At 41.0% G+C, this 24,711-nt stretch overlaps 1 protein-coding gene across 11 annotated transcripts in view; it reads right to left on the bottom strand.

Moving 5' to 3' along the window:
• RPRD1B (regulation of nuclear pre-mRNA domain containing 1B) overlaps positions 1–24,711 on the bottom strand; it is a 103,343-nt gene that overhangs the window by 61,903 nt on the left and 16,729 nt on the right. For all 11 annotated transcript variants that reach the window (XR_014236024.1, XR_014236025.1, XR_014236026.1 and 8 more), the window contains 3 exons: positions 18,732–18,844; positions 17,039–17,165; positions 10,669–10,844 (listed from right to left, as the gene is read on the bottom strand). Coding sequence is in view for 7 of the 11 variants with exons in the window: in XM_082362012.1 (XP_082218138.1) it covers positions 10,669–10,844; positions 17,039–17,165; positions 18,732–18,844 (416 nt within the window). In the remaining 4 variants the exon portion in view is untranslated. The remainder of the gene's footprint in view (positions 1–10,668; positions 10,845–17,038; positions 17,166–18,731; positions 18,845–24,711) is intronic.

The following is a 24,711-nucleotide window of genomic DNA, read 5'->3' on the forward strand; positions in this document are numbered from 1 at the left end:
GTGCTTGTGTGAATGTGATTTAAAAAAAATATTAGAGAGGCAAAGCATGCTACACGTGCTGAGAAGGACCCCTTCAGCCAGCCTACTGGAGACTTCTTCCACAGAAAGGAAAATAACTTGGCCCTAAAGATCCTGTGGGATAAAGAAAGGCAAACACTAACAACTTAGGTTAGACAAGTATTGGAACCCGTTTGCCCCAGGTGAGGGTAAAATTGTTATTTTATAAATGAAAAACCACGCCAAAGACAAGAGGCTGCAAAGACCTCTGGCCTCAGTAGAGAAAGTCAGAAAGAGCCTGGAATGGGCACTTTAGGTCCTCATCACTAAATCCTAACTGGGGCAAACGGTATCTTTCTGGGAATAACTCCTAGTGAGTTTATGTCCCACAGAGCAGAAACACTATGGGCAAAATAAAAGGACTCGGAAAAGCACCAAATACATCATACCAGACATCATGAAGAAAAAGTGGGATGTGTCTATACATAATCACTATCCAAACCCCAAGAATGCTTAGAAGGCTGCTGGCAAATTTTTGCCGAGTTGAAATTTGCAAAGTTACTCTGCTTAAAATTCTCAAAGTACCTAATGACTGGAAGAAGCAAGAGAGTGGTCCACACTTTTTCCTAAAGATGCTGAAGAACCTGAATAAGGAAGAGAACAAATAAGGAGGCTAGCAGAGTCATAATGACATTTGGCTGGTACCATAACTTCTTTACGTGAAGCATGCTGTATGTACCTCAGGGACTTTGTAAAGGTTTCAGGTTGGCTCTTATAAGCATGCACATTTTTGCCCTAATCATGGAAAAAGACTCTTTCTGACCTTATTTCAAGTCCTACATTTTATAAGGAAAAACAAGTCAGAGATATAACTTAGAAGATTGCAGAGTATGCCACAATCCAATTTTACTTTCTTCAAAAATCACAACTTGAAGTGGGAGCAGAAGACCCACCTTAACAGGAGTAGGAACATTCATAAAGACTAAAATAGATCTTTGCTCGAAATAACATGTACCCATTGGGTCAAATAGACACCTAGACACAAGAGCTCAAATTTCTGTAATCTGAACTCTGCTCTCAAAGTTATGCTCACTCAAGTCAATACTATAATAAGAAGTAATTGCTATTTTCCCACAGCTGTTCCAAATGTAAACAGATAAAACCTAGAAGAGAGCCCTATTTGTCTAATTAAACTATTCAATGTTCATTCCTTCATAAAACGAAGATTAATCCTTAACCTGTGGATATATATACACATATTATACATATATATCTTCTGTCTGTCTATAAAGCTCAATAAAGTTCTAGACTGCCTAAGATGCTTTGAAAAAGATCAAGAACCCTTAAGACAGAAATGCCTACTAGTGGCAAAGACCTTAAAATGCATATGACCTGCAGGGTACTTAGAGACAAGCAGACATCTGCACACATACAGAATCAATTTTTAGAAATTTATAGGAAGGAAATAATCCAGACTAAAAGTTAGCCCAAAGTGGGGAGGGGCGGGGGGGGGGAAGAAAAAAGAAACAGTACAATAAAAATAATCATTGAATATCCAACCACAGATATTCAAGCAGCCATTTAAAATGTTTATAAAGTTTTTGTCAATAAGGGAAAATGATCACGTAAAGTTTTAAAAGGCATGACATTATGATTATTTTAATTTTAAAATAGGAGGAAAAAAATAAAAGAAATATACCAAAACTAAAAGTAGTTATCTCTGGGTCGTGAGATTATGATTTTTTTCTTTATACTTAATTTTTCTACGTTTCCTATGATGTGCTTCTTTTATAATCAGAAAAAAAGAAAAGAGAAAGAACTGAATATTAGTTGAATAAGAATGAATGTTTTCAAAGACAAGCAGTGACATGGGGCCCGGATGCTGTTTTGACTCAATATGTATATGCACTTTATAAATAAATACGAAAAATTAGTGCTACATACACCAGCTAAAACTCAGTGGAGCTGTTTCAGGAAGGAGGAGGATTCATCAAAAGTTAACTATAAATACAAAAACAACACTGTGGCTAAAAGTATGGAATTCCAGGGACTTCCCTGGTGGTCCAGTGGTTAAAACTTTGCCTTCCAATGCAGGGGGTGTGGGTTTGATCCCTGGTCAGGGAGCTAAGCTCCCACATGCCTTGCGGCAAAAAAACCGAAAACATAAAACAGAAGCAATATTGTAACAAATTCAATAAAGACTTTAAAATTGGTCCACACCAAAAAAAATCTTAAAAAAAAAAAAAGTATGGAATTCCAGCTGGGAGAGCTTTGAAATCACATCACTTTTTTCAGTGTAAAGTCTCAAATGTCAGTGAACCATGCCCTTAGGTCACCAAGTAAGTGAAGTACATTATATGGGGCATTTTCCCCCCTGGAGTGACAAGAGATTAATATAGAAAGAACATACACACACACCTAAGCGCACACACCGATAGATAAAAGTTCCAGCTGCAAATCTGGCCTGAGCTATAATCAGCACCTAAAATGAATGGAAGGAATCCAAGGACTAAAACACTGCCTCCAAACTCCAAATTACTCACAGAACCACACAACTCAAGAAAAGTCCCCAACTATTGGAGGGAAACCTATTTAAAAAAAAAAAAAAAAGGGGTCCCACATCAAAGGGATGAAAAAGCAGTAAGCAAGCCAAGGCCTGCTGTGTGGGGAAGGACATGAGTACAACTCCCCTGATCACTTGACCCATGTGAGCAGACTGACCTGCCTCAACAACTATTCTACAGCCCGTGATGCTGACAGCACTGCTAGTCTAGGGAGGAAAGAATGACATGCTGAGGAAGGGCAGTGAGTGTAGAAGACTGCTTAGTGGGGGACCAGGCAGGGCCTCTCAGTTCCCAGGGGAACACAGTAGATGATCACTGGAGTCAGGTTTCAGGAGACTGGGGTTCTGGTCCTCACTGACTTCCTCTGTGACCTTGAATTGCTCATATAAATGCTGAGCTTTGTCTTCTTATCTAAAGTGAGGATTAGGGAATTCCCGGGTGGGCCAGTGGTTAGGACTGAGAGCTTCCACTGCAGGGGACACGGGTTCAATCCCTGGTCAGGGAACTAAGATTCCGCATGCCACGCAGTGTGGCCAAAAATTTTTTAAAAACCAAAAATACAAACAAAAACCCCCTCCGATTACAAAATGAGGATTAGATCACCTGCTCCCATCTGCCCTCACTATAATGGATGACGAGATACTGGCTTCCATCACCATGGGGAAAGGGGAGAATTTACTCCAAGCTGACAAAAAAGGAGCTCTCTATCTCCACCTACTGCCTATCCCATTACAGGAATGAACACTTCTAACCATGTGCTCCCTGTAGGGAGGTGGAGGATGCTGCCAAAAACAACAGACGGCCAGCAGTTTGGTTTAGCGCCCCTCAGCTACAGTCAAAGACTTTCTGAAGTCTGTTATAACCAAATTACAAACAGATATATGAAGAATCACAAGACAATGCTGGATTCCGGGCCGTTTCCCCCTTCCCAGCTGTGTTGCCTGAAGTAGAAAGCTGTGCTCCTGAATTCATTACAGCTGAGGGGGAGGAGCCAAGCTGGGGAAAGAGCAGCAGGCCCAAGTTCCATGAACCAATTTCTCCCTTCCTCTCAGAGCAAGAGCATGCACAGTTATAGCAGGAGGGTACTCAGAACCTTGGTGGCAAAATGGGCTCTCTCAAACTCAGAAAGGTTTTCTCGAGGGCCACTTTAGAATGCTTTCATGCAACCATTTTAATCCCCCTCCATAAGATGTCATGTCTCTGAAACAAGATTCTCGGGATTGCTGAAATGATCAACTCTGGCTACTCTTCTGTGTAGAGTGTCTTTCTGCTGTGACCTGACCTTATGAAATAAATTAATTAATTTTAAAAACCCACAATAAACAAACAAAAACACAAACCCAATAAAAATTACAAGATGTCTGCTTTGAATTGTATTCCTGGTCTGGGCTAACTCTGGGTCTGAGTTTCTTTACCAATTCAGAAGCTGGACTATACAACCTCTAAGGTTCTGTCCAGCTCAGTAATCCTGTTAACAACCTTACCTAGACATCCAGGCCTTTACTTTGCAGAGTGAAGCTGGCTGTCACTGACCATGCCCTGGTGACTTTGTTGAGTGCACACGCATACATATGCATGCCTTCTAGAGGTGCGTAAGACACTGCCTACTGAAAGGAGGCGCATACTGTCTTCTACTGTGGTCCCTGATACCCAGGGCACCTAAACAGGGCCTTTATAATATCAAGTGCATCAGTAAGTGATACTCTAGCATCTCTTTTAAAATCCTGCAGCAGAAATTAAAGCATACCTAAATAATTGGGACGACATCTCATGTTCATGGATTAGAATGCCTAAGATTGTTAAAATGGCAATAGTGCCCAAAGCAATCTCCAGATTCAATACAATTCCTATTAAAACTCCAACAGCCTTTCTTGCAGAAATGGAAAAGCTGATCCTCAAATTCACACAGAATTGCAACAGGCCCCAAATAGCCAAACAATAATGAAAAACAACAACAAAGTTGAGAACTCACATTTTCTGATCTTAAAACTTACTATGAAGCTACAGAGATCAAAAGAGTTGTGATACCTGCATAGGACAGACACACAGATCAGTGGAATAGAACAGACAGTCCAGAAATAAACCCATACATCTATGGCCAACCGATTTTTTTACAAAAGTGCCAAGTATTCAGTGGGGGACAACAAATGGTGCTGGGGCAACTAGATATCTATATGCAGATAATGAAGTTGCACTCACGTCCCCCTGCCCCACCTCACGTCATATACCAAAATTAACTCAACAACCCAAATGTAAAAGCTAAAACTACAAAACTCCTAGAAGAAAACACAGGAGTAAATCTTCATGATCTGGGATTTGCCAATGGATTCTTAAATGTGACACCAAAACACAGGCAACACAAGAAAAAACACAGTAGAACTCACCAAAATTAAAAACTTACTACTTCAAAGGGCATTATGAAGAAAGTGAAAAGACAACTTATAAAATGGGAGAAAATATCTGCAAAGCATTTATCTGATAAGAGTTTAATATCCAGAACATACAAAGAACTCTTACAATTCAAGAACAAACAACCCAATTCAAAAATGGGCACAGGCCTTGAATAAACACTGCTCAAAAAAAAGATACACAAATGGCCAACAAGCACATGCTAAGACGCTCATCCCAGTTAGTCGTCATGGAAATGCAAATCAAAACCACAAGATATCGCTTCACATCCACTAGGATGGCTAGAATTTAAAAAGGACAGACAGTTATCAAGTGCTGACGAGGATGTGGAGAAACTGGAACCCTCATACACTGCTAATGGGAATGTAAAATGGTACAGCTGCTATGGGAAACAGTTTTGGTGGTTCCTCAAAAAGTTAAACATAGAATTCACTTTATGACCCAGCAATTCTATTCCTAGTTATACATATACCCAAGAGAAATAAAACATATGTCCCCACAAAAACTTGTACACAACTGTTTACAGCACCATTATTCATAATGGGCAAAATGCAGAAACAATCCAACTGTCCATCAATAAATTAATGGGTAGACATTTTTTCATACCTATACAATGGACAATTCAGCCATAAAAAGAAATGAAGTACTGATACATGCTACAACGTGGATGAACCTAAAAAACATGCTAAGTGAAAGAAGCCAGACACAATTATATGAAATATCCAGCATTGGCAAATCCATGGGGATAGAAAGCAGGCTGGCGGTTGCCAGGGGCTGGGAGGAGGGGGCGCATAGGGAATGACTCGTTAATGGGTACAGGGTTTTCTTTTGGTATGACGGAATGTGAAATGTTTTGGAACTTGATATAGGTGGTGGTTGCATAATACTATGAATGTACTAAACGCCACTGAAATGCATACACTTTAAAATGGTTATTACTTTTATGTTCTATACATTTCACCTCAATTAAAAACAATCTGCAGATAGGAACACATCTCCCCAGAGCTCTTCCCTGTGTGGCATATAGTCTGTGTGTGTACCAAGTGGCATGTGTATCACAGAACTGTCTCCTTTCAGTTCTAGAGCACTGCTAGTCAAACACCATGATGTAAAAGAAACCAACTGATGTGTTAAGGTGGTAAAATTTTGGGTACCTTCCTCCTTTTGATTTTTTTCTTCAATGCTTGTACAAATAGATTTTCTTCTCTCTCTCTGCTTTTCACATGCCCTGATCAGTCAGACGGAACATACCACATCATACTTTCTCCAAACTGACAAGACGGGGACTTTGTCTGTCCTACTCTATGGCTTGTAAGCTTCTAGCAGTCACTTGGGGTAATGGTCACCTCTGTCACCCAGAAACAAACCTTCCTTTTGCTCCAAGAACTGAAGTTTAGAGGCTTTTCTGGTACCTTTGGCCTTTTCCTTTTTGAATTCACCGTCTTCTGTATCCTCCACATTCCTTATCCTCACTTTGGGGCTGCTGTTTGTGCTTCCTTCTACATGCCTTCTTTCCCATTTCTGTGTTTCCTCATGTTCATGACAAAAGCATGACAAATATTAAGCAGCTCTCCTTCTAACCCTGCCTGGAGTTTAAGGCCAATGTCTACCATAACACCCAAAAGGAAAAGCAGAAAAAAAAGAAAAGGTAAAAAAAATAATCACCTCAAAATGAATCATGATTCTACTTCAAGGAAAAAAAAGAAAAGCAACACAAAGGAGGAAACCCACAGTTTCCATCAAATACTCACCTTTCTTTACTGATATATTCTTTACAACCAAGAATTAATTTTTTAATGCAACCTAGAAAATCCTCTTCTTTATGAAATAAGGTTTCATCAGGTGATGAATTTAACTCACAGAACAAATATTTACTGAGGAACAATTATGTTCCTGACACTGTAAGAGCAGCCAAAGAGCACATATTCTAATGAACTTTGGAAGACCTGCTGAAGGCAGTATGTTGCTCAAAAACTGCCCGTGCATTTTATAATTCTCTTATATTTTAAATAAACTTCAGATCAAATTAATGTTAAACAATTAACATATTCATTTTTCCTTGGTCTATTTTAACTTAGACACAGTGAGTTAGGATAGTCCCCTTACTTAGAACATGTCTCACATTCTCTAACTCCTTTTTCGCTGTTTTTCCCACACTAGAGTGGAAGCTCATTGAGGGGAGAGCGTACATCATGCTCCTCTCCGATTATCTCCTGCCTGGCATGGGCTTTGTTGACTTCATGGCTGAATAAGCAGCCCTTGAAAGAGTATGGATCCTAATTCCCACAGGAGGGCTCTGGCACCCCGCTCCCATACCTTTTGTCTTTGTCTCCTTTCATAAATCTGTGTGCTCCAGTCTGGCTGTTCTCCATTTATAAGTATATTTCCCTTCTTCAACTGCTATTTCCTTTTAAGAAAAGGCTTTAGTGCCTGTCAGGAAGTTTGGACTTAACCTTAAACCACAATCACAATTGCCAATTGTCTCCTTGATCTATATTATGTATAATCCCTCAGTTTGGTTTTATGTTCACCCATGCTGTTTACGCAAGAATATGATTTCCTTGAAGGCAGAAACACAATCTCTCTGTGAGCCATAACTCTGTCTTCTACATCCCAGGGTCTGAATCATCCTAGGCACTGAATCATTATATTCCCTATCCCAAACTTTAGAAGCCACTGAGAAATATAACATAAAATTCTCAAGTGAAAGAATAAAAAGGTATGATTATTACATAAGGAAGATATAAACTTGAAGAAAAAAACCTTACATGTTAACAAATTAGAACTTTGGGAAGAAAAGAGACTCTCAAGCAAATAATTACATTTCCAGAGTTCTAAGAATTCCATATCCTACACCGACAGCAATGAAAAGATTAAAAAATAAAAGCAGACTTCATGATGTGGCAGTTTTAAAACAAGGATTGGCAGTATTAAAAAAAATAAATGTTAAAAAGGTAGGTAACTTTATTTACTGTCCTCATCAATAAGAGACTTTTGGAAGATTTATAAGAATTCATAGTAATAATGCACCTTTCACGTGGCACATACTTAGCAAGTTTTATCATCACTGTAAGGATATAATGGAATTAAGACCAGTCTACTATGGGATATGAGAGAAAAATCTCAGATTCTAGGGAGCAAACCGTTCATATTTTTAGCAAACATGGATAAAGAAAGAACTAAAACCATCTTTCAACATCTTATGTTATATCTAGTAGTTTGTTTTTTTAAATGTAGCAAATTTAGCTCCACTTTTACGATGAATAGTTTTGCTCATGTGGCTGAGAGACATGGTTTGGAATAAGAACTGGCAGTTCAGAACCTGTACTTTCCAGTGGTGGGACATACCTGTTCTGATTCTTAAAGCAATGGAATTCCAATGCCCAGATGAGTAAAGAAATTTGGGCTGGAAAGCAACAAAACACACTCAAATCTCTGATCCATCTCTCTGCCTTAATGACCTCTTGTGGCATCTAGCAAACCACTGGTTCTACAGAAACCAGAATGATCCCCCAAGAAATATAGGGAGGAAAGTGCAACTATGAGGAAGGGAGACGTACAAAGAGTTAATTCACGCTACCAACCCAATCTCCTTCTCAAAGACTCTGTCCTCTATGGTAGCGTGCCACGTTCCACCCGACAGCAGCTGCTCATGATAATCAATGTCTGACAGATCAGAGAAAGCCCTTAATGTGTTGCCAAGGGGCAGTTCAACAGATGGCATGGTGACTTACAACCAGAATCATTAATTACACTCTCTTATTAGTCCCAGGGCACAGTGCTGAAAATGCTTCCTCAGTGAAAGATGAGCATTTCAGATAAATGACCGTCTGGTACTGCCTGTGAAACTCCCTTTAGGATTTCTGGTCAGTGTTGATTTCTAAATCTAAGCCATACTATTTTTTTATAGCCGTTTCCCATCTTCCACTTTCAAGCTGGCTAGGAATATGAAACTTCCACCACTACTACCCATCACAGCTCCTGTAGTCATTGCAGGTAACAACATGGTAAAGAGCGCCCATCCTTCGTTTCCCCGCACAAGTCAGGTGACTGTGTTGAAAGGCAAACACAATCATGTCAGCCACAGGGCTAGCTCACCTTTCCCTCCCTCTGTGCCAGAGAATGTCTTTCTTGAGTACAGGGCTGGGGGAGGGGGACTATCCCCTCCCTCCCCAATCTACTCTGTTTCTTGTAGTAAGTGACTGATTCTCCAAGTCAAAACTGTCTTCCCTTCCCAAACCACTGGCTGCAACTCTTCTCCACGTCTCTATGAGAAAAAGAAGGGAAGACACTCCTGAAAAGGAAGCCTAGCAGCTGGAAGCAAGCAAAAGTTCCCAAATGTCCACACTGCCAGTTCAGTTATCTCAAAGGACTGAGGATAAGCCACCATGTATTTAATTAAGAAGCCAGACAAATGCAAACTAGAGAAACTAGTTCTGAAGGCCCTCTCCAAGGGCACTCAGACAATGTCAGCTCAGGGTGGAAATTAGTTCCTTCTTAACAGTATGAGAACTGGGCTCCATAAACATTATTATGTTTACGTGGAATTTTAGAACAGACTGCAGACAGAGCTTAGAGGCACACTACTTATTGGCCTTAGCAAGGATACAAGTTGGAAATAAATCTCAGTATAACCCAAAAGAAAGAAAGTTTCAAGCATTTCCCAAATATTACCAAATAAACATTCTTTGGTTTTGCTGAATGCCTATTCTTCCTGTACCTCAATATACGTGTTTTTTTTGTTGTTTTTTTTTTTTGTGGCTGCGTTGGATCTTTGTTGCTGAGCGCGGGCTTTGTCTAGTTGCGGCGAGCGGGGGCTACTCTTCGTTGCAGTGCGTGGGCTTCTCACTGTGGTGGCTTCCCTTGTTGCGGAGCACGGGCTCTAGGCACGTGGGCTTCAGTAGTTGTGGCTCGCGGGCTCTAGAGCACAGGCTCAGTAGTTTTGGAGCACAGGCTTAGTTGCTCTGCGGCATGTGGGATCTTTCCGGACCAGGACTCGAACCCGTGTCCCCTGCACTGGCAGGCAGATTCTTAACCACTGCACCACCGGTGAAGCCCTACAATTTTGTTTTTTTAATATGAGTTCACACTAAAGCAACAGTAGTACCCTAAATGCTGTTATTTAAGGCTTCATTGTTTGTTTTCTGCATTCTCATTTGTTCTTTTCTGGACGCATAAAAACATGACTTTGATTTTTAACTAGGTTCAGATAATTACAATATCTGATAGAGACTTCCCTGGTGGTGCAGTGGTTAAGAATCCGCCTGCCAATGCAGGGGACACGGGATCGAGCCCTGGTCCGGGAAGATCCCACATGCCGCGGAGCAGCTAAGCCCGTGCGCCACAACTACTGAGCCTGCGCTCTAGAGCCCGCGAGCCACAACTACTAAGGCCCGCGTGCCTAAAGCCCGTGCTCCACAACAAGAGAAGCCACCGCAATGAGAAGTCTGCGCACTACAATGAAGAGCAGCCCCCGCTCGCCGCAACTGGAGAAAGCCCACGTGCAGAAACGAAGATGCAAAGCAGCTAAAAATAAATTAATTAATTATTTTTTTTAAAATCTGATGGATGTTCTCATCTCATGAATTTTTTTAAAAGGAAAAAATAACGTGTTATTTAAGGCATAATAAAAACCTCCTAATGTGGGCTGCAGGAAGGGAAACTTGGGAAGTTTGGGTCTGCCTTGCAATGTACTCACTTCTAGTTTTTTCTCCTTTTCTGACAAAACATCTTTCTGGTTCTGGGTGTACTCCACCAACATCCGAGCCAGCTGGCGTCGGTCTTCCAGTTCTGCCGCCAGGCGCCCGTTATATTCGGCTAGTAACAGACATGCTTCATCTACTGTTTTTGAAAGACGTTCAGCTGCCTCTTTGTCTAAGTACAAATGAGATAAAAAAAAAGAGAGACAATATACAACGACACAGGCATAATTGCAAACATTTCTGGGGGAGGTTAGTTTCTCCTCTAACATTCAAGTCCAAGAACAGGTCAGAACCTGTAGACAAACAATGGACTGGCTGACAGAGAAATCCAAAGGTACTCACTCCTGTCAACAAGACGGGACATTTCTGAATTACCTGAAGTGAGGCAATTGTACAAAGACGGGAATCTGGTAAATGATTTCTAAATGCCTCTACCAAAAAACGAATAAACATAAATAAATAAATAAATAAATATCTATAGCGACAAAAGCTCTACAAATAAACAGAAAGAGATATTTAAGGTCATTTGTGAAATAATATTTCCCTGCCTCTGAGAATTTCAAAGGTGCTTTCATTCATATTATTTCATTAAATATTCTTTGCATATCCCTCTGAAATACAAAAGCAAGCACTCATTTCCTGGGTGTGGAAACTAAGACTTAATAAAAGTGACAGGTTCAGTAGCAGGTTCTTTGCTGAGGAGCTGGGACTCAAAACCACATCTATAAAATGGACCTATAGGATTCTACTTCTTAAACTATGTAAGCCTTAAACCTCTTCTTCTAGTCAACAAAATACAGGGTCTGATAAGAAGCTTTCAAATGCTTTTGTATGTGACCCACGCTAAGAAATACACTTCATATAAATATACAAAAATAAAAGAAAGTTTCATAAAACAATACTTTCCTTAGTGTGTGCAGGGTGTTCTATCTTCTAACCCATTAAAAAAAAAAAAAAATGTTGGTCATTATCTACCAGACTGATTTCAGGTCCAATTAATGGGCTGCAACTCATTGTTTGAGGAAAAAACTGTGCGGAAGAATCAAAGTATAAGAAAGGGTATCCTTGGAAAGAAGGGGTGAACAAGGCTCAACATTAGGAAATAAGAAAAGACAAAGGACTATTTGTATTTCAAAGAAGTGATGTAATTAATTACGTGTGGGTATGGTGAGATTAAAATTTTTAAGTAGGTATACCTCATTTTAAAAGGGCCTTAAAGGATCGATAGAGATCGGTGCTTTGAAACAAAGCACTAGAGACTCCAGTAGTTCCATGGGACAAACTCAAAGTGAGTTACACAGTGATACAGATCCGTTGCTTCCTATGAATACAGGTCGTCAAGGTGAGAGACCTCAGCATTGCCATACGCTAACCGGGATTTAAGAATTCCAACACAGTTTCTCTGGCAAACAGTCTGCCTGACTTTTAGATGCCTTCTCTACGTGAATACTGGAAGATGGACTGTTGAGGGATTCCAAATTAGGCCTGATGTCAAAGATCAGGTACTTCTATGCTCCTCGGGGACAGGGAAACAACAGGATGTTCTTGGTGGAGGAGGACTGAGCCAAAGAGAACACAAAGGAAAGAGACATTCTCAGTCGCTGAGGGTGAAGCAGACAGTGACACTTATTCTTCTAGATTGGTGGTGCGGTCTGGGAGTAAGCTGCTGGGGTGGTTAGGCTGCTTTAGCTTTGTCACTGCTTAGCTATTTTTTGTAATGGTTAATTCATTAAAATGTTTAAGTGCCTGTGGCAGAAAAAGGCAAGGAAAACACTAATTTTTGAGATTAAAATAAATAAATAAATAAAAACAATTCTTTTACACTCCAAGGAGTGTACAAAGGAAATAATTCATTCACACAAATAATTACAAACCAGAAAAAGAACCTGTAATAGTTTTATGAGCTATAGAAGAATATGCAGCCAAAACGTAGCGGCGAGATGCTCACTTCGAAGAACTTACCTGTGGCTGTCCTCACATGCTCTGCCCTCCCAGCCACACAAACGACGGCTGTGGGCCTCTTCTGGCCAGCCCTTCACTTGCGCATGGGCATCCCACCCCCTCCTGCTTACTCCAAGACTCAAGTTTCTGGGTCTGTCCCCTGCGTTTCCCCATGCCTCATCAACTTCTCTCCCTCCGGAAGCATGCACCAGCACACACACACACGTTGCTCTATCTTCTGACTGTGTGTCACTCTCTAGCTATTGCTCCACATCCCTGCTCCTCTTAAAGCAGAACTTCTCAAGAAAGCTGTCTATCCTCCTGGTACCCACCTCCTCCCCTACTGCTGTCACTAAACTCACTCCAATCAAATTTTATACTCCAAATCTTCCAATTAGCCTGACGAATATGTGGGCTCCTATTGTGTGTCCAACACTGTTCTAGGCTCTGAGCCAACAGGTAACACAAAGGACAAAAACTCTCTGCCCGCAAGTTTACAATCTCAGGGAGGAAGAGAAATAAGTAATACACTATATTTTAGTTATTTACCAGCTGAAGATAAGAACTCTACAGAAAAATAAGGCAAAGGAGGAAAAATGGGGCATTCAGAGGGAGAAAGGCAATTTTAAGTAAGGTAGCCAGGGACTTCCCTGGTGGTGCAGTGGTTAAGAATCCTCCTGCCAATGCAGGGGACACGGGTTCGATCCCTGGTCCGGGACGATCCCACATGCCACGGAGCAACTAAGCCCGGGCACCGCAACTACTGAGCCTGAGCTCTAGAGCCTGCGAGCCACAACTACTGAGCCTGCACGCCACAACTACCGAAGCCCGTGCACTGCAACTACTGAGCCCACCCACTGCAACTACTGAAGCCCGTGTGCTCTAGGGCCCACGTGCCACAACTACTGAGCCCGCATGCTGCAACTACTGAAGCCCGCGTGCCTAGAGCCTGAGCCCCGCAACAAGAGAAGCCACCGCAACGGAAGCCCGCACACCACAACGAAGAGTAGCCCCCGCTCGCTGCAACTAGAGAAAGCCTGTGCACAGCAACAAAGACCCAATGCAGTCAAAGGAAAAAAGAAAAAAAAAAAGGTAGCCAGGGTAGGCTTCACTGAGGTGATACAGAAACCAAGGGCTGGAGGTAGTGAGAGAACAAGTCACGTGACTATCCGGGGAAGATCATTCCAGGCAGAGGAAACAGCCAAGTACAAAGGCCTTTGGAGGGGAAAGTGCCTAGCAAGGAACCCATATGACTAGAGTGTTCTGAGCAGAGGGGGGACATGATCCAACTTCCATTTTAGCAGATCACTCTGGTTACTATGTTGACGACAGAAAGATGACTGGAGGACAAGCAGGCAGCAGGGAGAGCAGATGGGAGGCTACTGTGATAATTCAAGTGAAGGTGGTGGTGACTCGCACCAGGTGGCAGCAGCGAAGGTGGTAACAAGGTGTCAGATACAAGTTGTAGCCCAGATCAACAGGAATTATGAGGGGGTCATCTACTGAGATGGAAAAGACCGTGAGAGAAATTTTGGAGGGAAGATGAGAACTTTGCTTTCGGACAGGTCAAATCTGAAATGTCTTTCGAGCTATCCAAATAGTAACACTGAGCAGGAGGCTGGATACGTGGGTCTCAAGTTCAAGGGAGAGGTCAACACTAGAGATGTAAATTAGGGGATCATTAGCATAAAAATTATTATTTAAAGTCATCGAACAGAATGAGAGGAACTGTCCGTGAAACTAACTGGGAAAGAGGGCTAATTACTCAAAATTAAAAGGTAAAGGAGAAGGGAAGAAACCAGCAAAGGAGACTGAAAAGACACAATCAGAGAGAGGAGGAATGCTAGGAGAATATGCGGTCCCAGCTTCCTTCTGCTGCTCTAACATATCACCACAAACCTGGTGGCTTAAAACAACATAAATGGATTGTCTTAATATTCATTATCATGGCCCCTTCCTCCATCTTCAAAATGCATCTCTCAAACTTCTGCTTCCACAGTCACATCTCCTCTGACTCTTGCCCTCCTACCTCCCTTTTATAAGGACCGGGCCCACTTGACTAACCCAGGATAATCTCCCCACCTCAAGATCCTTAACTCAATCACATCCACAAAGTCCCTTTTCCTATATAAGATAATATATTCACAGGTTCTGAGAATTAGGACATGGACATTTTGGCAGATCATTATTCTGTCTACCACACCAAGTGAGAAAGTATTTTCAGGAAGAAGAAATGATCAACTGGGCCAATGTTACTGAGATCAAGTTAAGATTGGGCAAAATATTCACCACTGAATTTTAGCAATATGGAAGTCATCAGCAACACTAATAAGAGCAGAATCAGTGAAGTGGAACCAAAAGAGAACGGGGCAGGCGGGTGGGGGGGCGGGGCACGGATGGAGACAGATGAGCATTGGCGATCTGTATTAGAATGTTTTGCTATAAAGAACAGAGAAATGAGATGGTAGCTGGTGGAAGATATGGGTCAAGAAAAAAATTTTTCCCAAATGGGAAAAAGAATACATGTTTTTATGCTATGGAGAATGATCCAGTAAAGGGGAAAAAAAAACTGGAGATGCAGGTGAACAGGGGAGAATCGTTGGAGCAGTGTTCTTGAGTAGGTGAGAAGGAATAGGTCTAACAGGCAGAGGGGCTGCTTTAGAAAACAGCATGCTCATCCACAGAAGTAGGAAGAAAAGTCAGCCAGTGTTTATTTGTTCTGCCCAGACACATTCAGTTGTGAATGGTGACCGCCAGGAGCTGGGGGTGGGGAAAATGAGTTGTTATTTAATGGTATAGAGCTTCAGTTTTGCAAGATGAAGAGAGTTCTTGAAATTGGTTGCACAACGTGAATGTACTTAACACTTCTGAGTGGCACACTTAAGAATGGTTAAGATGGTAAATTTTGTTAGGTGTATTTCACCATAATTAAAAATCAAAATAAATAAATAATTTTAAAAAGCCATATAAATCCTTTAAGTCAGTGAAAACAAATGAAATTATATACACTGCTAGTTTTATATTAATTTGCTTCCAATTTTGCAGATTGCGATTCTGACAGTAAGAATAAATGATGTGGTCCTTATAACAACAACAAAGTTGGATTTAACCAGGAGAAAAGTTGGGGTTTTGCCACGAGACTAGAGTGAAGGGAAAAAAGAGCAAAAGGGGCTGAGGGTGTATGTGGGAGAGTGATTATAAAGACTGTAAGTGTAATGACTCCAAGCTGAGTAATGAAGAAAATGAGGCCATAAGGGGAATAAAGGCTGGGAAAAGGTGGAAGGATCGACAGACTGTGGGATCAACAGGCTGTTAAATCCAGTGGGTTTAATTGCTGGGGTGAGGGATGGTGGCAGTAGAGAGAGCGAGCCCAAGAGGCCTCCGTGTTGTCTTCTCCAACTAAGCACACTCCTGCCTGAAGGTCTTCCCGGGTACCGCTCCCTCCACCTGGGGGGCACTGCCTTCCCTTAGGTCTCCTCACAGCTTGCTTCTTCATCGGGGGGCCTCTGATCAAAGCCCATCTCATCAGGAAGACCTCCCTGGGCACTTTTAGAACAGCGTCTCCACCCCCACACCTCTGCTTTCCTTTCCTTTGGGGCACTTAACCTGTGACGGGATGTGGGTGCGGCCCCTAGAGCAGATGCCACACGGGGTGCCTCAAACGTCTGTTCAGTGAAGGAAGTATTTCATGAGTAACCTTGATTTCCTTTAAATGGATATGGAGGAAGTGAGTGAAGCAGCCAAGGTAAGGGACTGGAAGGAGAAAATGGTGGCCCTCGGACGAGAATGGAACAACAGGTCCGAGCTTTTGTAACGGAAAGAACACAGGCTCTGCAGCCTAGGCTGGAAGAAGCACCTGGCGCAGAGCATACTCTACATGAGTTGGCACTTCACTCCTTCCTCTCAACTGCCCACGCATAAAGCGGGAAGAATGCCAACTGCTCCTCCTGTTTAATTGGGGGTGATCATCAAGAGGGCAAAATGACATGACTAACAATACAAACCTGGAGTTCTTGGCACTGAAGGCACTATCATCTATGGGGTATGTCAGTGTACAATGCAGAAGTCACAGCACTGAATCACAATTTTTTTTTTTTGGAAAGGGTCATGAGTTTAATGCCTTCACCCAGTCTGCTCCCACACACATAATTTGCACTGTGGTTTCAAAAGACCTTACTTGTATTGAGTACCACAGGCTATGGCATGCTAGCATTTCTGCAGTAATTCCTAGAGTCACTATTCAAGCTCGGACTATTCCAGCAGCTTCTTTGTTCAGCATGTGAGTTATGTTTGCAAATCCCAAGATGACAGAGAACCCAACACCCTGTGGAAGGTCTGTATTTGCAGACATAAGCATGTCCTGGGGTTTGATGCATTGGAGATATGTCTCCCTCCCCTCATCTTTCACCCAAACTACCTTCTCACCTGTTATTTTTTCCAAAAGAGAAACATCTTGCACTTCCTGGGGTAAAGAAGCAATTTTCTGTCGGACAGTAGCATCCCCCGATGCAGCATTTTCCAGGTCCTGCAAAGCTTTGATTAGTTCCTCAGTCTGTACAATGAAAACACAAACAACACTATCCATTAAGACATATGGGGATATGGGGTTTAAAGAAACTGAGCTGGAGTTAAAAGAGGTGGAGGCAAATTCTAAAAATGATCATCCCTGACATTTAAAAAAATCATTGTTCTTATCCCAGAGTATATGCTGAAGTCAATGATACAAATTCTAAGAGAATGTACATAATTTTTCTAAGTCCATGGTAGAACACAAATGAAATTCTACATAACTGTGAAAGAGAATTTTTTTAAAGAACATGTTTTTGGCAACTTAAGAAAATGGAGTCTGGTTCATACTGTTTAGTTTCAAAGGATGCATGATCGCTAGTACAGAATGGCCTCCAGTTTAGAATAAAAGTATACATGTCAAATGCTCAGCAATTTGTGTGTTGACTGATTAAATGAAATGACACTACCTACTTCAATTCTTTCTTGAATTTGCTCTACAAAATGAATATCACAAAGATGATATTTTTGATTTTGGCAGTCACTCCCAAAATTAAATGTGTCAAGCTCATTAGTTACAAAGAGGGAAGAAAACCAAGAAGAGCAAACCAAGAATGCATCTTCTGTGTATGCCAGAAAGGGGCTTTTTTAATTGTCAGGAGACACACAACGCTGACAGGTTAGCTAGTCCATAATGACCCTAAGGCTACCATGTAGACGGTAGTCAGGTTATCCTGAAAGTTGGTAATTCAGGCTGTTCTCTTGAAAGTTTTTAAATGCAAAGATATATGGCCTAACACTGCTTTCATTTGATCCCTGGACTAATTCAACATTTTAACATAACACAAATCAGACATGCTTCCTATTTACACAAGCCTTAAACACACCCATGTGTAATAAAATAAAGCTGTTTTCGGCAAAATGAGAGGCAGTGCAACTCAGTGAAAAGAGCATGGGCTGACTTCAGAAAGTCAGTCAGACTCAGATTCAGTTAAAATACTGGGCAAGTTACTTAATCTGTCTCCTTGAGCCTCACTTTCTTTGACTGTAAATGAATAAATACGTAAACAAACAGCTAAAACCAACCACACAGAGTTCATGAACTAACTTACACAAAGGGTCAAACAATGCAGACACATAGCTAAAAACTCAATAAATGCTAGCTCCCTGTTTTAATATTTAAATAGGTTATAGTGTAGTAAATTTGCTACTGTTACACAGACTGTCCTTAAAAACTACTATGTTGTCTACTTATAAGAAACAACCATGCTATTGGAGACAAGCCATGGTAGAGGACTTTTGAATGCCTTTGTAACATTATCTACCCCTTTACAAAAGTCTATTTTTTTAAAGAATAGTTTCAATTTCTAGGAGTGAAAAAACCCAAATCCAAATACTCTTACAAATCCATCCCAGATTCAGGGCATGCAAAGGCAAAATCAAGCCTGCTGTCCGGCAAGCTTCACTAGGTGGATCTTGCACCCAGTGCCAAGAGCTGCCCGCTGGTGATTCCATACTATTGGTCACTGGCGCCACCCTGTGGCCAGAACCTTCAACTAGAGGTCACTTCAAGCCACTCTGCCCTACTCTCTGGGGGTCGGTCAACACATACCAAGAGGGGTCCTGCAGAAGGATCTTGGGGAGAGTAGCTTCCAGGGTAGTCGTCATCCTCCTCCTCTTGTATTTGCTGAAAAGTTCGCTTTAGAGATTTCTTCTCCTCTGTTGCTAGAGGAAAGAAAAAAGTGACAAATTTGCATCACCACAGCCTGTACAGGTAAGAGTCAAATGCTATGCACAATGGGTCGCAAGTAAGAAAGGGTAGAAGGGGTGTACATTTCCAGAGATGGCTTAATATTAACCTTTAAGCCACTTATTTTCAATTGGTGGTCATTCCCTACGTTACTGAAGAGTCAAAATGGCCTCAGTCTGTCATCTCAGATTGACTCACTGGAAAAATACTACTGAAAAAAAGCATCTAAAAGTGAAATTTACCAAACTAACACATTTCGTTAAAAACGTCATTATCTTAAAAAAAAAAAAAAAAAAAAAAAAAAAGGTAAGAAACCTCATCAGAAATGTAATGTGTAATGAAGCAAGCTGTTGTGTGCAAGGGTTTGTAGGGAATATACCGCGTACAAAATGAGATACTTTACGCTTTCCAGGGTCATTTCAGAAAATAAGTAGTAGAGAGAGACCCATCAATAAAATTGTGTCAAAAGCTCTAAAAACAAACATCCTTTAAACTATCCCTTTAAGAACAAAACAAACCTAGTTTTACCTTAAAATTTAAAATAACCATTACTGAGCATTATGACATATTACTGAGAGAAATTACATAAGTCACCATTTTAAAATTAACCACTTCTGAGGCTAACAGGTTACATTTTTTTATGATCCGTACCACATGCTTTTAAATTGTTATGAAAGATGTGTTAATTCCAAAATCATTCCTTTTGCATTAAATTGGACAATACAAAATAAATGCCAAACAACTGAGGGACATAAATCTAAATGAGAAATTCAGGTTTGGAAAGTAAAGAAACCATTGGATGCCTAACATGTGCCAGGCACTGCAATAGCTTCTTTACATTTGATCCTTCCAACAATTCTAAGATGTACAATAGTATCTCCACTTTAGAGGTGAGAAAATGAAGACCCAGAGAGGCTAAACAACTCATGTAACGGTATGATTTCAAAATCTGTGCTCTTTCCACTGAATTCAACTTACTTAGCATCACACAATTTCCATCTCATCTGTCAAATGAGGGTCGCCATGCACCTGCCTCAGAACTCTGTGAGATATAAACAGAATCATGTACACTTCCTGCTTGATTCAACATTTTCTTCTGGAACCCAGGATGTAGTTCCTGTTCTCTACCTTACATATTAACTGACCAGGCTATGTTTGATGTGAAAGCCAAGTCAATACCGTGGATTTTATTTTTTCTTAATGTTTTTGTTTGTTCTACTAAAGAAGAGAAACAGCAGCATTTGCATTACCGGCAGTCCTGTCTTTGCACTATTCAATTATGCACAGATTTATTACTACAGTTTGGTTAAATGACACTATTCCCCCAACAACAGAGTTCAAATTTCAGTTACCACGGCATATTTACTCTGTGTAATTGCATAAACAACAAAACCTCGCTGCTAACTTTAGTCCACAAATCACTACATAAATAATAGAAGTGCATCATGATTACTGACTGCATCACTTCTCCCAAGGTCAGTAATTGGTTACTGCACCTCCGTTATTCAGTTCACACACAGACAACAAAGTGTTTAGTTGTGTTGTTAGTCTCCCAGTGACAAAATCCACGTGACATTTTATAAAAATAAATAATCAAAAACAGGGAACTGACTGACAAAGATGAAAGAGCAGCAAAGAAACTAAAACTAAAATGAACGCTGGAAATGAAGTTCACATGGAACACAAATGGGGCTGTAGAAGAAACAGCTGGCTGTGGGGATGCCGGCACCGCCATGCTCTTCTAGAGGCGCTGGATTCGCAGCCAGAGGAATTTGAAGGCCAACTCATCAACATAAATGAAGAATGTGGTTGTGATGAAAAGGATGACAATGTCCCAGAGGAAGTGATGCTGACAAAAAACTTCACTTTAAAGGAATTCTGAGATACTTCACAACACTGAAAGCACAAAGGATAAAATGTTGGAAGCTGATCCAAATTTAGGAAGAAGTATGACAAAGATGGAAAAGATGCAACAAGCTTTGTTCAACCCGCTCTTGATAAGTTTGTTACAGAGAAATAAACACTTTAACTCACAATGTTTCTAATTTATGTTACAGCATGCTAAATAAGTCTTAATTTTACTATATTTTTTGTTTTCCTATACAATTGTAATCAACAGTGAGTTTTTAATTCTTTGATAAAAAATTTTAAGTCACAGAATAATTGTAATTTTTCCCATTGATTATTAAGATCACTCTGTACGGTTTCAGCTTGAATGGTCATTTTTACAGTCCTGCACTCCTATGCAAAGCAAGGACGTCTGTATTTTTCAAACAGAAAATCTATAAGGATATAATCTGCATATGAAATATCTAACAGTACTTTGTACACAGTGGCTGCCTAATTAATGTGTAGTGTGTGGTATGACCCGTGTAAACATTTAGCCATTACAGCATCAAAGTGGCCATGTTTGATGAGTAGCCACTAGAGAATGTAAGCATAAGAGCAAAAAAAAAAATTTACAGTATTGTTCTGTTCACTTCCGAACACCTAGAAGAATGCTCAATAAATAATTGTTAAACACTAAAGAAGGTAGAAAAAAATATAAAATTTGAATCCTTCAGTTTTCCAACTCTCATACAGAAATTATTATGTATAAAAACCACACATCACTGAACATCTCAGGACACTCAGAATCACTGAATTTTGGCACTGGAAGGCCTTAGGCAGACCTATGTATTTGCTTTCCCCACTGCCCCCACCTCATTTTTCATGAGAATGTCAAGGCCCACCAGCTGTGGTGTGTCCAGAGCCAGAGAGCTCATTAGTCTAAGTCTGGGTCCTACAGCAAAAGTCTTCTGTCTCCTAATCTGGAGTTCTTTTTACCACTTCATGCTGCCACTCACTTCTAGCAATGCAAAACCGAAATCAAACTGATGACAATTTTAGGGCCATTTCAGTCCTTCGCCATCCTGATGGAAGAGGGTATAACAGGAGGTAACCTTTATCATCCTACTTTTCCAGTTCTCTCGTATCTCCACTAGAGGACCTACTGGAAATAAATTATTCATCATTTCCTCCACAGGGCTCCTCCTTTCCTGAGCTACCTATTACCATTATGAACACTGCCACTGGCCCCATCTTCCAGGTACAATGCCTTGGAGAACAGTGGAATCTTTCCCAAAGTCCCAACTTCTGGCAGATTCCATAATTGTGAGGAATTCTTCCTTACATCCTCTTTCTGCTCCTTCCCAAAGCCTCTTATCAGCCACCTGTCCTTTCGCATGCCTTGTCCAGACCGCTGTCCCAGCTGGGCTCTCTGCCTCTTCCAGTCACTCTTGCAACTTAGACTACACCATCTTCCTAGAGCTGAGCTCTCACCCCATCATGCCTCTACTCAAAACCCTGAAAAGGCCACCTAAGTTCAAAGTCTCCTTGGTGATGGTAACGGCAGAACCACCTTGAGCACTCCTTTCCGACTGTCATCCTCTCCCTCCAGCCCCCACAGCACCGGGGCCTCTCTTTGAAAGCGCTGGGCCCTTGCCACTTTGCATGGCAACTGGCAGGCACAGGCCTTACCTCTCCAATCCCAACAGCAAGTGTCTTATTCCTTTACATCGCTATAATACCCAGGAAAGTGTCAACACACCTGAGTCTGAAACTTCTTGAAGGCAGAGGAAGCATAGCGACTGCAAAGCCCTAGTGTTGTGCCAGAAATGACTATCCCTGCTTCGCTTTACACAAACCAGACTCTCCCCTGCTCATGTGTACAGAATTAGCAGCGAGAAGGCCCAGAATTCTCAATCGAGTCGGACAACCATTAAAATGACCCGGGAAATCTGCCAGTCCTGTTCCTGTGTCTGAACTTCAGATCAGGCACCTTCCGTTATCAATTCAGCTCTAACCACAAGTGTTACACTCACTCCTTTTTTCACTTCCTCAACCACTCTGTTTATAGGCAGGGCAAACACTACAGGGGCCGAAATCCTTCTGTCCTTATTGCACACCTTCTGTTCTATGCTTCACCACATCCCTGTGTCTTCACGGGGCCTTGTACTCAGCTAACCTTCAAGTAATCTGGTTACCTAAGGGTTTATGGTATGCCTCTTAGAGACCTGTGATAGAATTTCAGACACTATGGCAGACTGTGAAACTAATTTTTTTTTTTAAACATCTTTATTGAAGTATAATTGCCTTACAATGGTGTGTTAGTTTCTGCTTTATAACAAAGTGAATCAGTTATACATATACAATATGTTCCCATTTCTCTTCCCTCTTGCATCTCCCTCCCTCCCACCCTCCTGTGAAACTAATTTTAAGGCAAAAAGTTAGCCTGAAGGATCCCAAATCACATGACAAAATGCAGTCATCTACCCGTAAAGCTGGATCTTCTAAATAATCCACTTGAAATTTCTAGGATTGAAAAAGAAAAAAAGGAAACCCCTCCCCCAGATTTTATATTACTTTTTTTAAATAACATCTTTATTGGAGTATAATTGCTTTACAATGGTGTGTTAGTTTCTGCTTTATAACAAAGTGAATCAGCTATACATATACATGTATCTCCATATCTCCTCCCTCTTGCGTCTCCCTCCCTCCCACCCTCCCTATCCCACCCCTCTAGGTGGTCACAAAGCACCGAGCTGATATCCCTGTGCTGTGCAGCTGCTTCCCATGAGCTATCTATTTTACATTTGGTAGTGTATATATATCCATGCCACTCTCTCACTTCGTCCTAGCTTACCCTCCCCCTTCCCTGTGTCCTCAAGTCCATTCTCTATGTCTGCGTCTTTATTCCTGTCCTGCCCCTAGGTTCTTCAGAACCTTTTTTTTTTTTTAAGATTCCATACATATGTGTTAGCATACAGTATTTGTTTTTCTCCTTCTGACTTACTTCACTCTGTGTGACAGCCTCTAGGTCCATCCACCTCACTACAAATAACTCAGTTTCGTTTCTTTTTATGGCTGAGTAATATTCCATTGTATATATGTGCCACATCTTCTTTATCCATTCATCTGTCGATGGACACTTAGGTGCTTCCATGTCCTGGCTATTGTCAACAGAGCTGCAAGGAATACTGTGGTACATGACTCTTTTTGAATTATGGTTTTCTCAGGGTATATGCCCAGTAGTGGGATTGCTGGGTCGTATGGTAGTTCTATTTTAAGTTTTTTAAGGAACCTCCATACTGTTCTCCATAGTGGCTGTATCAATTTACATTCCCACCAACAGTGCAAGAGGGTTCCCTATTCTCCACACCCTCTCCAGCATCTACTGTTTGTAGATTTTTTGATGATGGCCATTCTGACTGGTGTGAAGTGATACCTCATTACAGTTTTGATTTACATTTCTCTAATGATTAGTGATGTTGAGCATCTTTTCATGTGTTTGTTGGCAATCTGTATATCTTCTTTGGAGAAATGTCTGTTTAGGTCTTCTGCCCATTTTTGGATTGGGTTGTTTGTTTTTTTGATATTGAGCTGCATGAGCTGCTTGTAAATTTTGGAGATTAATCCTTTATCAGTTGCTTCATTTGCAAATATTTTCTCCCATTCTGAGGGTTGTCTTTTCGTCTCGTTTATGTTTTCCTTTGCTGTGCAAAAAGCTTTTAAGTTTCATTAGGTCCCATTTGTTTACTTTTGTTTTTATTTCCACTTCTATATTACTTTTATAATGAAAAAAGAATCAGGAAATACTGTTTCCAACAGCTCCCTCATTCTTTGTCCCCTCCCTGCAAAATAAGGGAGTTTTTTTAAAAAAGTACATTTACCTTTACTTGTAGAGAGAAAAAGATGTGCAATAAAGGGCTGACACTTGAGGCACAGTTCTGAAAGCACTCTACCCATATCATCTCACTGAAATGAATGGCCAGGTCCAGACCTGAACCTGGGAAGCTGGGCC

This window comes from Balaenoptera borealis (genome assembly GCF_965194805.1).
Source record: "Balaenoptera borealis genome assembly, chromosome: 16".
NCBI classification, from domain to species: domain Eukaryota; kingdom Metazoa; phylum Chordata; class Mammalia; order Artiodactyla; family Balaenopteridae; genus Balaenoptera; species Balaenoptera borealis.